At 40.0% G+C, this 15,000-nt stretch overlaps 1 protein-coding gene across 4 annotated transcripts in view; it reads right to left on the minus strand.

Moving 5' to 3' along the window:
- Positions 1-4,366, minus strand: part of usp25 (ubiquitin specific peptidase 25) — a 44,724-nt gene extending 40,358 nt beyond the window's left edge. For 3 of the 4 annotated variants that reach the window (XM_061702141.1, XM_061702140.1, XM_061702139.1), the window contains exons 1-2: positions 4,144-4,366; positions 5-82 (exon numbers count right to left, since the gene is read on the minus strand). In XM_061702141.1, coding sequence (XP_061558125.1) covers positions 5-82; positions 4,144-4,185 — 120 coding nt within the window. In that variant the 5' untranslated portion in view covers positions 4,186-4,366. Of the gene's footprint in view, positions 1-4; positions 85-3,208; positions 3,214-4,143 lie in introns of those variants that run through there. The other variant, XM_061702142.1, reaches the window with a different exon arrangement.
- Positions 4,367-15,000: the final 10,634 nt, after the last annotated feature.

Below are 15,000 nucleotides of genomic sequence, written 5' to 3' on the forward strand. Positions count from 1 at the left end.
TTACCTGCAAGGCCTGTTGAAGGAGCTGCACATCTGTGGTGCCTGTGACCTCTCGTAACTGGTTTAGTAGCGTCTGCTGGTGCTGTTGAGGGGAAAAGAGCATCAGTTACTAAAAGGGAACAGAAACATAACGTAATTTGCTACGGCTTCACTAATAAAATAAAAATAGTAATAAAATGTAAACAGCTTTATAACTTTAATAACTTTTTGGCTTTTTAATAAGTGACTATATTCACTGACTTGGGAAAGTATCAGGCGACATAGATGTAGAGAAGTGTAATACAGTAATCCACCACTGATTTACGGTTCGCTATTCACAAATTCAGCTGCATTTTTTTTTAAACCAATCCTTAGCTACTTGCTGAAATTGACCTAAATTGCATTTTTTTGTGCTTTTTGCAATACACAGATATGCCACAAGATGGCGGTGACCATCATGAAAATTTCTTAAAATGATGAGCGTGTTTAAGTGTAAATATTTAAGAGTGGTGGGTCTTATTTAAAAAATAATGCAATCAATTTGGCGGCATGGTGAAAGACTGGTTAGCACATCTGCCTCACAGTTCTGAGGACCAGGGTTCAAATCCCAGCCCCGCCTGTGTGGAGTTTGCACGTTCTCGCCGGGCCTGCATGGGTTTTCTCCGGGTACTCCGGTTTCCTCCCACATCCCAAAAACATACGTGGTTGGTTGATTGAAGACTTTAAATTGCCCGTAGGTGTGAATGTGAGTGCGAATGGTTGTTTGTTTAAATGTGCCCTGCTGGCAACCGGTTCAGGGTGTACCCTGCCTCTCACCCGAAGATAGCTGGGATAGGATCCAGCACGCCCGCGACCCTAGTGAGGATAAGCGGTACAGAAAATGGATGGATGGAAGTAATCAATTTGAGGTTTTGTAATTAATTAATACTATTTAATAAAATAAAAACATTAACAAACATTGTTTTTCAATTTAATTATTTTGGTTGCTGATTAGATATACTTGATGAACAAAAAAAAGTCAAGCTTTTAATGAAACGACTTGTCTGACAACATTGTCAACTTAAGCACTGTATCCAGATGTTTGTCGCTCCTCCTTGACATTTCAAACCATGGGGGAGTTCCGTCTATCCGAGGGCTGAAGTTGTGGATAACCCGGGGCTAATTCCTCATTTTCCCTCCACTGCAGGCGTGAGTGGACACAGACTCTGGTTGTGGTCGTCTCCATGGATCCACCGTTGTTATTGTTTATGTGTAACATGCACTCACATAGCTAAACCTCTCTCTCATGCCAAGCGCTTGGTCCCTCCCTCCCTTTTTCATGCTCTTGCTCTCTGTTGGCAAAGAGGCCATGCACAGGTTAAGGCATTAGGCTAAAATACTGAAGTAACATTAATTAAGATTTAAAAACGATAATATCTACTGTTTGAAATGTTATCGTGGTTTATCCGCATACCACTTTATTCCTCGTTGAGACAATGTTCTAATGTTCAGAATTAACCAATTGCATTCAGACTCGTGTCAGCACAACTGCTACCATTTTAAGCGCCTCGGATTAACCCCATAAAGTTCAGCTAGTAGTTCCAGTAGGGTTTTACTGACTTGTTTTTTTTTTTCCTTTCAAGCAGAAGCCTGAAGGTTTTGTGGAAATACTGACTGCTATTTCCAATTTCCACCTTGACTAAAGACCCAGTTCCAACTGAAGACAGCCCAGGGCTCTACACTAAGTTTTGCATTGGTGGAACTGTTTTCAGTTGGTCACACCACCACATGATTTGGTGGCAACTTTTTTTGGGAGGTTTAGCATGACCATGAAAAATATCTATCCATCCATCCATTTTCTGTACCGCTTCTCCTCACTAGGGTCGCAGGCGTGCTGGAGCCTATCCCAGTTATCTTTGGGCGAGAGGCGGGGCACAGCCTGAACTGGTCGCCAGCCAATCGCATGGCACATATAAACAAACAACCATTCGCACTCACATTCATACCGACGGGCAATTTAGAGTCCTCAATTAACCTACCACGCATGTTTTGGGGATGTGGGAGGAAACCGGAGTGGCCGGAGAAAGCCCACGCAGGCACGGGGAGAACATGCAAACTCCACAGAGGCGAGGCCGGGATTTGTACCCCGGTCCTCAGAACTGTGAGGCAGACGTGCTGACCAGTCGTCCAACGTACCAACACAGACACAGACAGACACACACATACCCACAAGGCTTTACACGATCAGGATTTCTGGGGCCGATCACTGAGTTTAAAAAAAATGATAACCAATCACAGATCCGATCACAAGATGGAGCAGTGTCTATTTAAATGACTTGTTCACTTACTTAATTGCTCAAAAAAATTAGATTTACAATAAATATATCTTTGTTCATCTATTTATGCTACAAATGAATGCTCTTCTATTAGATGGCAGGAAGTACATACAGTAATTAACGGCGTCGACTACCGATACAGTTGTATCTCTCACCTTTACGAACTGTTTTCACTGCGTTCGCATTTTTCACCTTAGCACTGTACACCACCACTGATGACAAAGAACATGTCCTAGTTTTAATTCACGATTTCGAATTTGAATTTTTATTTCTCGACAAACCTCCCTCAAATACTTTAGGTGAGTAAAGCCAAAATGTATGTAAATCAGTCAACAAAATGATATTTTTTTGGACCCACAGGCGGCCTGGTCCCTTGTAATATTCCTCTGACCAGCAATGATGGCTCATATATTCTGTCACTAAAAGCCATAATTTCATGAATTTTATCAACTACAAATGCCTCTTAACTGTGCTATATTTATTCCTTACTATGTATATTAACAATTTATCAAGTGTTTGTTCATTCTCAACTCTTGATTTTAGCTTTATTTGCTGTATTTTACCACAGTATCACATTTGTACATTACTTGACTAAAAGAAGGCATTCAAATTATTTTGTGCTGAAAATTTCAACTTCATAATCATTGTCATTTCAAAAGTATAATTTTTGTTAAACCGAGATTTACCTATTTGTTTCACACACTGACTGAAATGAATTATTTAGAAATAATTAACATGATTATATATTGTCTATTTCTGTGTTCAGCAATATTTCCACTGATACCAGCCTTTTGAACACAGGATAAACATTGGCCATAAATTGGTGCATTTTCACCAGCTTTGAAGAGTCATAACCTTCTTAATATTTGTCACAGGAAAATCATACTTATTCCACTGGAATAGTCTTGAAAAGATTTGAGAATGCTGGTCTTGTTTAGATCAATTAAACATACTCTTGCACATATCTACCTACCTTAGGCTGTTTCTTTTCTTTTGCATTCAATGGACAAACCGCATAAATTAAATCATGTCACAGACTAATTTTGACTTATGTTATGCATAAAACAGAGTAAAAAAACATTTTGATGGCATGGGTGCTTTAAATTAGCACACTTAGAATTACTAACTGTATGTTACCCGTCTAAAAGGAATTTGAAGGTACAGACAACTGTCGTTTGTTTGTTTCGTTTTGTATTTTTAAACAGTGTCGGCAAACGCCTGTGCTTGCTCATTCAAGTCAAGTGACAGATACAAGCTGCTAAATAACCGCTATGTATCAAGACTCGGCTATCCCGGTTAGCCATGCTATGTAAACAAAGCTACCAGATACTTTGAAAATGAGTAACCACGACAACATTAGCATGCCCAAAAACGGAGAACATTCGTTTCAAACAAAACACCCCGTGGATTTTTGTAACCACTTACAATACACTGACACAAAGTGATTCGTGTTGCAATTTTAATAAGTTAATGACACTAGTTACGTGACATAGACATTTGGCGTTGCTTATTTGCACTGACGCCGCGGTTGGGTAACATTACTCAAGGTCAGCAAGACCAACGCAATGTTCACAAATGGCGGTAACATGAAGCAAAACATGGGTCTCGACTGCTAACACTGGCTAACAACTAGCAAAACATTGCCTTCGTGTTATGCTACAATAACGCTAGGCCCCTTGTAAACAAATTGCATTCTATTAAATAGCGAAACGTATCCCTCAGATATAATTCAACTGCATAGTGATGCTAACCATCCAGAAACGCATAGATATTAACACACTGAACCCCAAAACTGCATTGCATTGCACTTACGATAAAGTTAGCGAGCAGCAGTTAGCTTTAAGCTTACCTTTTGAGAATGCTGCTGGAGGACATTCTGCTCTACAGTCATGGCCGATTCAGGGGTAAATGTTGACCAAATGAAACACAAAACGCACGAGTTAAAGTTTTGCTCAAGTGACTTCAAACACGGTGTGAATCCTTAGTGTGCGACATTACGAGCGCCATGGCAGAGTGAGTTGGCCAGATTGTCAGGAGCAGGCATGAAAACATTGCCGCCTCCCATGATCTGGTATCGATTACTCACGTCTGTCGGTACGAAGCAACGGCACGTCATATTAACGTAAATCGTTGAGGATTGAAATGATACATTTCAGTAATAATTTTTTTTTTTGCAACAAATGTTTTATTTCAATGTAGATTATGTATACAGCTTTTCTTTTGATAAATGGGCAAGTTATGTAATAGTTTTGGAACCGATACATAACTGTTATCCTGCTACGTTCACTTTTTATTGTTTTTATTTTCTTACACTCACTTATGAGCCTGCTTGTGGAGATCAATGCTCAACCTAACCTTCAACTGCTGACATGATACTGTGAAAATAAATCGTCACTCTAACCATACAATTCACTCCTATATGTATTGTGTGAAATCCATGTTAAAATTGTAGATTTTTATTTATTGAGCCTGATGATGATGATGATCCATCCATTTTCTACTCCGCTTATCCTCTCCTGGGGGTCGCGTGTGTGCTGGAGCCTAACTTAGCTGATTTCAGGCGAGAAGTGGGGTAGGCCCTAGACCAGGGGTGTCAAACAAATTTTTGTCGCGGGCCACATGGCAGTTTTGGTTCCACTCGGGGGCCCGTTCTGCCTGCAAACCCATATGATTGGCTCATATTATTACATATACACAAATTAATGGATAATTACTTTTGAAATCAGAAGCCAGTAAAAACTGTTTGTTCAACAACAGTATGAATAAATTTTATTTTAAAAGGGGGGTTGGTAACAAAAAAAAAATGCTTGCAATATCTCAACATTTTTAAAAATGAAGTCGATTAGCAATTTCTGTATTTTAGCACGAAGCACTAAAATACAGAAATTGCTAATCGGCTTCACGAAGTCGATGCACACTCTCGAGGGCCACATAAAATGACGTGGCGGGCCGGCTCTGGCCTCCGGGCCACCAGTTTGACACCAGTGCCCGAGACGATAAACAGTCAAACCCGAAATTATTCAGAGCCCTGGTAAATTCTGACCAAAAGTCATATTTAGTCAACAAAAAGTTGTTTTTTTTCTTGTTTGGAAAAACAACAGGCATCTCCAAGAAGGGAATAAGATGATGTAGAAGAGGCATAACTTTGGGAAAAAAATTACTCAGCAGCTTTTATTTATATTTGGACAAAAAGTGACATGTTTAAAATTAACTGTCGAAGTCTACTGGAAAAATGAAAAAAAAAAAAAAAAAAAGGAAAAAGTGCTAAGTTCAATATCATTCTAAATAGTTCAAGCTATTCTAAAGCATCCTAATCCCCCTGATTGATTGGGAACAGCTATTTTAATCAACCTAACAGGGGGAAAGTTATAGCAAAGACAAAGGAGCTCACTGAGTACCTGTGGCTGCGCATTGTGGCTGCTCACAAGTCAGGAAAGGCCATATCTAAATGTTTTCAAGTTCCAGTGGTCTACAGTATTTACAAAAATACAAGACGTTCTGCACCATGGAAAATCTCAGAGGATGTGGTCAGAAGCCGAAAGTGACCCCTGTGTTGGCCAGGACGATGAAAATTATTTCAAGTATCACCACCAAGGCCATCCTGGTGAATCTGGGCTATGGTGGTGGCAACATCTCAAGGCAAGACAGTCCAACAGACACTGCACACTGCTGGGCTCTCTACGGACGCAGACCAATGAGGAACTTCTCCAGAAACGGCGTTTGAAAGCCCGCTTGGCCTTTGCAAACGCTTACATGGACAAAGAAGAAGATTTCTGGTCTCTTGTTTTATGGTCAGATGAAACAAAAATGCAATTGTTTGGCCACACGATCCCCACTGCTTGTCACACATGGTGGTGGGAACCTCAACCTATGGGAGTGTTTTTCCAGCCAATGGACCAGGGAACCTAATCAAAGAAAACGTCACAATGAAAAAAAGAGTAATATGTCAAGATTCTCAACAACATCGGGCAGTCTGCAGATAAACTTGGCCTTGTGCCTCAGTGGACATTTAGTCCAACAACAATCCAAAACACACTGCAAAAGTGGTGAGGAAATGGTTAGCAGACACAAACGTTTTGCAGTGGCCCAGCCAGAGACCTGACTTGAATCCAATTGAGAATCTGTGGAGGGAGCTAAAGATTAGGGTGATGGCTAGGACACCCTCCAACCCCGAAAGTGTTGGAGCTCATTGGTAAAGATGAAGGGGCAAAAATATGTGTATTAAAGCTGGTCTGGCAGTATATAGTGCATGCACAGCTTTGCTAGTGTGTTGGCACGTCAGTCAAGACCGGCAAGCGATCCCTCCTTTTCCGTTGCGGTCATTAGCAACCATGCTACCAGTCTCTTTGGGAAAATTTACATCTCCCCTTCCCAAAAACGGCCAAACAAAAGATGGAGAACAGGAGCATTTAAGACAGGTAGGAGGCAGATTTACAGTATCTGTTCACCAAAGTAAAGGACAGACCTGATTGTCTTGTGTGCAAACTTGTGGCTGTCACAAAATAATATACAACTGTAACAGCTTCAACTCTTGTGGGAAGGCTTTCAACAAGGTTTAGGGGAGAGTTTTGGGGGGTTTTTGCCCATTCTTCCAGAAGCATATTTGTGAGGTCACACACTGTTGTTGGGACGAGAAGGCCTGGCTCACTGTCCACTCGAAATCAACCCAAAGGTGTTGGGTTGACTCTGTGCAGGGCAGTTAGGTTCATCCATACCAAATTCTCTCATCCATGTCTTTATGGACCTTTCTTTGTGCACTGGTGCACAGACATGTTGGAACAGGAAGTTCTTTAGAATTTAAAGTGAATTGTTCTTAAAAAGGATGTACTTGAATTATTATGCTCTATAATATCATATCAGTGGCATAAAAAAAAAAACATCCACGATACTATACATGATAGTATTGTGGAAAATATGTACTTCTAAAACATTTGTTATCGTGGCAGGCAGAAACATAATGTACTGAGAGAGAGCAAGCACAATGGATAACACAAAAATAAAAAAAATAAAAAATCTGCAATATCGCGGGACCGCAAAGCAACAACCATCAGATAGTGGAGGATGACTGTATCTGTACTCTGCGACGATAAATTGCAGGGACTCGTTGTTGCAGGGCTAGGACTCATTGGTTCCAGACACGCATCCTGTGACTCACATAGTCTCAAGTGTAAAATGATCGATGGTCTATATTAATGTCAAATGTACATAAAATACAAAGGTGGTACGTCATGAAGAATTATATAAAAATGAGGCAGACTATAGTGTCTACTAAAGATGAAAAAAAACCATGCATACACTTTTGCCACTCAAAAGGCTGGAACAGAATGATGAATGTAGATGCATTAAATAACCACCACACTTACAGTAAGACTTCTGTGCAATAGTTTATCAAAGAGACATTTCCTAAAATGTCACTTCCTGTTCCAATCTCCTGGTTGAGATTGTAACCTAATAATTAACCTATGCCCTCTAGCGGCCAGGAAGCCTAACAACACGTCAAATGTTCCAACACTATTTTTCTCACACTTCTCAATGTAAGAAGTGTCACTTCAGTGTGACGCAAATTGAATTATGATGACATCATCAGAAACTTTGACTGCACACATTCTTTGATTTTTAATTTATAGTCATATGTTGTGTCTGGACTCAGAATCCAAAGTGTATTTAGTTATATTCTATTCTTATTCTTATATTCTCAACTGTGTTTTACTTTACCTCTTCCTATCTGTCTTTTTTACGTCATATAATCATCCGTGGGCGTTGAAAAAGTAAAAACTTTATTTTGTCAAAGGAGTAGAAAGTAGACTAAAGATCCATTTTCAATTCCAGGGAGTAAAAGTGCAGTCGTCTGAAAAATAGAAGATCTTTTGCAGACAAATTTGAGGCCATCTGTCCCAACAGTTGAAGCTCAAAAGAGGTTGGGTGTTGAAAGAAGACTAGGATCCAAAACACAGAAACAAATCAACAACAGGATGGCTTCAGAAGAAAGAAAGATGTTTTCTGCAGTGGCCCAGTTATAGTCATGACCTCAACCCGATTGAGACACTGCGACATGACCTCAAGAGAGCTATTCACAATAGACATCCCAGGAATTTTGCTGGACTGCAACAGTTTTGTGAAGAGGACTGGTCCAAAATTCATCCTGATTGTTTTGCACGTATGACCTGCAACTGGAAATGTTTGGTTGAGGTTATTGCTGCCAAAAGGAGGGTCAACCAATTTTTAAAAGTCCCATATTTTGGCTATTTAGACCTCCATAGAGTAACATTCAAACATGGGCTATTGAGAAAAGTGTCAATTTCATTAAAAAAAAATAAAAAAATTAAAAAAACTCCTCTCATTCGAATGTCCAGAAAAGGCCCCTCTACTTCTGTTTGACCTAGCTTGTATCATCAGCCTTATCCATATTTGGCCTCTGATTGGTTGCCACCGTGTAGAAGACGTATTTGTAAGGGCACACGTCTTTGTTACGTTGACAGCGCTGGCTGGGGAGGTAGTTGGAGGTATTCGCTAGTGACGTAGATAAGCTCGAGAAATTTTAACGACCTGATTTCAGGCCTCCAAAGAAAAACGCCTTTAAGTCAGGACTGCGTGGACGATTTGCATACATGATTTCGCACGTTTACTGCGTCACCAGGGAGCCAATATTCCATCCCAAATAGTGGAAAAAGTTGGTTTGGTAAAATATGCCACCTTTAAATCCAAGGGTTACCCTAGTTGTTCCTCCCTGTCCTGTGAATGTTTACATGTTATGTTCTTTAAAAATATGAAATAATATTTTGAGTGTGTGTGGTATTAGTTCAAGCAGACTCTTTTTGTATTCTTGTGATTTGGATGAAGATCAGATTACCATTGATGACCAATTTATAAAGAACAAGAAATGTCAATGGGTTCACATTCAGCACGTGTGCAGGTGCTGTTTTTCCAGCAGGTGGCAACATCCTCCTTTCACGCATGTACGCACACAGAAGCACTTGAAATGTGGACTAAGAGATGAATGATTAATGAGAATGATCTCAGTGGGAAAATCAACTTGCATTATAAGTCACAAGGTATGATTTTAGAATTGCGACTTCATCGATATTTTGCACATGTGGTTTGCGACTATTGACTGTGCATATAGCTACCGAACCTAAATAAGCAGTCAGTGTGCTTTATTCGTACAGCCCTTTAAACAAGCGTCTTGCCTGAGCAGATACATCACAGTTTGACCTCAAGGCCGGGGGCTTGAGCCATCAATCATGAAAATCTGGAGGGCTGTCAAGGAAGCTGATCAAAAATTAATCAGTTGAATCAATTGGCAAAGACAGTTGTTAGTATAATCTGACTTGCCCGTTGGCTGAGAAGACGATACAGAGAGTTCAGACCTGTTTGCAGAAGATCGAAAAACACATTTCATGAATGCATTTAGTAAAACATAAAGTTGAATACATTATAATAAGTTATAATGCGGCAGCGTGGTGGGTAGTGGATGGCGCGCTTGCCTCACAGGCAGGAGATCCGAATCCGTTGGAACATCTCTGTGTGGAGTTTGCATGTTCTCCTCGTGCTTACATGTGTTCTCTTGGAATCCTGGCTTCCCTCCACATCGCAAATCATGCATGTTAGGTTAATTGAAGATTCTTTAAAACAGCTACTACCATACCCACCATTTGCATACCCCCGAAAAGCTTTTGTATTTATTGTTCTCGTCAAACTGTAGCTTTTGACTTGTAAACATTTGACATATACTCTGATTTTACTAATTTATTACAGTTACCAGTAAGCAACAAGTCCCCTTCAGCAACATTTCATTGCCCCTTTCCCCCTCCCTTAAAAAGCAACTGATGTTTTTGTGCCTGCAACCAGAATCGTTGTGTAACTCAAGAATTTACCTGACAACATTTTTATGAATGCCTTACATAAACTCCAGTTGTCCTTTAGTCCCCACATAGTACAAAGTTCACAGGGCAAGTGGTTGGACAGCAGTTGGACTGATGAACTCTCTAATTCTCCTTTTGAGAAATGTTTACTTGGAAAGTTCATGACCCTGCAGATGATCCACCTAGTCATCATTTCTCACTTAACATACAGGAAATTAGTGAGATTTTCTGAACATGATATGGCGCTGATGAGAAATATTTCTTACCATTTCTGGTGAAGTTTCTTCTCTGTCATACACCCTTCAGTTAATCACAGAAGAGATATCTCTTGCTAGCCTCTCAAATATAAACACCCAAATGAATGTCAAATGGATGCCTGTAAAAGGACTTTGAAAAAAGGTTCGCAGTGAGAGCGGACACCAGATCGTCGGGATACTGACATTGCTTCTTCCTCTCCCAAGCCACTTTGTAAAACACACTTATCTGACGTAGCAAATATCATCCATGTTTCTTTCAGTGTCAGCCAAGAACTATCAAAGTGACAGGCCGCACCGTGAACCTCAGGGACTCTCATGAATATTGCATTGGCTCAGTTTCCATGATTGGATGCAGCGATCATGGATGCTCTGCAAAGCCGTTAGTGATTTGAGATAGGGAAAAGAAAGCAGTCACATCCTTGCCTTGATTGTACACGACGTTCACTGGGCTCTGACTTTCTTTACATTTGTTGCTAATTACTGTACCATTTCATGTGTTACATAGGCATATTGACTGCTTAGCGAAAGATTTAATCTGTGCTACTCTTGTCACTTTTTTTTTTTTTTTTCATACACAGTGTTTGAAGAAAAGGGGCGGGGGAGCAAGTTGGGGCGGGGAGGTCACACAGCTGCAAGCCAACAGTTGATCCTGTCCCCGGGAACAGGTCAAGGAGTTGTGGCCAAAAAAAAAAAAAAAAAAAAAAGGTTCTGACCCCTGGGGAGACGGAACAGACTTCACAAAGAGGTACATCTTCAAAAGCTAAGGCCCCCATCAGGGGAAATGGCAAAAAAAAAAAAAAAAGGTTGGAAAAATAAACCACTTTGACCTATTTTCTCAGAGTCAGTTTCCCCAGGTGTGTGGTTTAACCTCTTTCATTGTTCTTTGACTTGTAGCTGCAGCACATGTTTAAACGCACATCCAAGCACACTGGCCATTTGAAACAGATTTGATCGATTTTTACAATTTATATCAAGTGTTTAGCATAAATGGGCACACCCCAGATTTCTCTGAAAAACAATTCTGCAAATGTGTTTTTATTGGGCGGCACGGTGACCGACTGGTTAGCACATCTGCCTCACAGTTCTGAGGACCGGGGTTCAATCCCCGGCTCCGCCTGTGTGGAGTTTGCATGTTCTCCTCGTGCCTGTGTGGGTTTTCTCCGGGTACTCCGGTTTCCTCCCACATCCCAAAAACATGCATGGTAGGTTGATAGAAGACTTTAAATTGCCCATAGGTGTGAATGTGAGTACGAATGGTTGTTTGTTTATGTGTGCCCTGTGATTGGCTGGCGACCAGTTCAGGGTATACCCCGCCTCAACGGCCAAAGATAGCTAGGATAGGCTCCAGCACGCCCGCGACCCTAGTGAGGATAAGCAGTGAAGAAAATGGATGGATGGGTGTTTTTTTTAATTGTTTTTAAATGTGATCCCTACCACAACATGATTTAACTGTGTATAAAAAAATGAGCAAATGCCATTGAATCTCAGAAGATAAATGCAATAATTTAAAACTGCAGTTTGCAAAAATACAGCATAATGTTGCTCGACTAAGAAACAGGAAAAAAAATACTGACAACCGTAACTTTGTACGCTGACACCACTGTCCCAATTCAATAAAATCAAAAGACACTAATGAAAGACTGTATAATAGGAGCCATACTTGATAACTTTGCTCAAAATGCTGCTAAAATGAATAGAACTGCACGATTTGAACCTGCCAATCAGTAAAGACAAACAACCCAATTTAGAATGAAAGATGTACGACACAAAACTTCCAATTTTCTTATTTTGTTGAAATATTGTACGTAAAAAAAAAATTATAATAAAAAAGTTATATTGTGAAACACTTTGTCTGAAAGTTGCGAGATTTAATTTCCATCACGGGATGAACAAACCATATATATATCCTGTTAAAACACATGGTTTAAAAATAGCCCAATTTTGGGTTAATTTTAACACAATTACCTGGTCAAAAAGACACTGACCTCTGCTTGGGTCAATTTAACCCAAAAAATTGGGCTATTCATTTGACCCAACTTGTGGGTAACCCCCTTGCATATATGCAAATAAAAGGTCAATTGATTTATATTTCCTAAAAGTGTTCAACTATACTGTATATTATGGGGAATGTAGTTTGCATGTCTCGATATGCATGTGTGCCTGATACTGTGTGTACATAGTGCTCTCATTTACAGAATAGGATCAGGCAACCGATAAAATAAAACAATCTGCTTTCTGAAAGTGTGTGGGCATACGCACGCTCAGTTAAGACGCGTTATGGATAAGATGAGGTGAACAAACCTTTAAAAACAGTTTATATAACACGTGAGGTTCAGGTTCAAAGTTCATATTGACGTGGAGAGTGAGAGGAGGATACCTGCGAGCCACCACACTTAACCACTGTCACAACGTTCGACAAGTGTTAGCGCGGTCTCCACGTGGACAAACAAGAAACCTACCAAAGTATCACGATAATGCTCAAAAATCGACAGCGTCGTTGATGTTTGAAATAGATAAATGTCTTCTAAACAAGGGAAGTTTCTTCCAATTTTTTTTTTATTTATGCAAGTGAAATGAATGTGCATAAACTGTTGTGTTGAGACACTCTTGGGGGGAGGGGGGGGGGGTGGCAATATACATACACGCATGCTGTGTGCTGGTCTTTGGGCCACAAGCTGAGGTCAGGGAATCGAAGCGTGAGTGCACACAGACAAACAGTCAATTGTCAAGTTTTACACATTGACCTCAAGTTAAACTTGTGACTCCCTCCTTTATGTTTTCAGCCGCTTCGGCAATTAGAGGAAATCAAGAGGATACTAGTGGTTCAGGCTTGATAAGAATCTTGAAATGGAGAAGTTCACAGAGGAGAAGGGTGACTGGGAGTTTAAAGAGTGCAGTCAGTCATGGGGATTTAAAAAAAAAAAAAAAAAAAAAAAAAAAAAAAAAAAAAAAAAAAAAAAAAAAAAAAAAAGGGGGGGGGGGGGGGAAGTCAGGGCTAAAGGGAACTGTGCTGCTTTTTCAGAAGTGCACAGCAGACAAAAAGCCCTTTGTTTGCTCACTGGATTTTACATTCAAACCAAGTAGCATGAACTTGAGGTCTCCTATGAAAGCCTGCTTTTGTCAAGTACACCAGCACAACACTCTCCACTACCTGAAACAATTAAAAATGTATTTACTTTATTTTGGCCTCTTAAGTATTCGTTTTAAATAGTGTTACGTTTTCTGGGGCAAATACTTGCGGTTTTATTGTACATCTGGTGACCTACACGTGTCTCCCTCCCTCCAGTGTCTTTCCTGCCTTTGTTAACATTCAGCACTAGTGGGCAGCAGCCAATTCAGAAGCTGTTGTTTTGGGAGTGAATACAGGACATCCTCTCACTTAACTTTAATAAAGACGCACAGCCTTTGGTGACACAGTTGCTGCTTGACTTGGATGTCCTTTAAGATAATAATCTTTATTGTAAACACCCGAGTCTTATTTGCATGCAAGGTGCTACATAAGGGATGTCATATGTTTGGGCCGTGGGCCATTGGTCGCCCGCTGCTTCAGAAGGTTGTGCAAAAAACATTTAAATATTGAAACACATAAGTTTTTTTATTAAGACAAAATGAGCAAAATTTGAGTGTTACAAGCTATCAGTTTGTATTTCATAGTTATTTTTTAATTGTGTAAAAGTTTAAATCCATTTTTGTTACGGTTACATTTTTCAGTTTTATTCATTTTGTATAAATCAAATTCAAATTGTTGTACAAATTTGAATGTTACAAGAGAACGCACATAAAAAAATAAAAAACATTTTGAATGTTACAAGATATCACACTCAGAGCTTGACAAACACCTGCCCTATGTGGGTGAATCTCAGCTGTAGCGGGTAACAGTGCCACTCCCACTAGCCACTTTGGCGGGTTGTATTTCAATCAGGAAAAAGTTCTCTCATGCAGCCCCCAACGGCTATTACAATGTATTTTTTGGTGGCTACTAAAATCTTGAGTGGCTAGTAACTGTGAAACCAACAGCCACAGTGGCTGGTGAGGAAAAAAGTTAATGTCAAGCCAACAAATTACTAATAACTTTAGCTTTGCCACTGCTACCACCACACTTTTTTTTTTTTTTTTTTTAAAACAAGGTGACACGGCCTCTTTCTTGCACTTTTCTGTATGCAGTCCTCTGTGGAAAAAGTTTGAACATCCCTGACAAAAATGTTTTACACTCAATAGTATCTGCAAATCTTGCCAACCTCTTGAATTACACAAATGAAAGTGAATCACCCTATGAACAAAAATGCTTTTCAAAATGTTATACCCTTTTTGTACGACGACTTCCTCCCACATTTCAAATACATGCATTTGAGGTCAATTGAAGACTTTAAATCATATGATTATGAATGGTTATTTTTTTTCTATTATGTGCCCTACGATTGACTGACCAGTCCGGGTTGTCCTCTGCCATGCCCAAAATCAGCTGGGATGCTAGGCTTCAGCTTACCCACGACCCAAATTAGGACAAGTGGTGTAGTTATGGTGACAGTGAAAGGAAAATGTAGCGTTTGGCATAGTGGTGTTGATGTGATGAAAAGGGTGCCAATT

Source organism: Phycodurus eques, chromosome 17, assembly GCF_024500275.1.
Source record: "Phycodurus eques isolate BA_2022a chromosome 17, UOR_Pequ_1.1, whole genome shotgun sequence".
In the NCBI taxonomy this organism is placed as follows: Eukaryota; Metazoa; Chordata; class Actinopteri; order Syngnathiformes; family Syngnathidae; genus Phycodurus; species Phycodurus eques.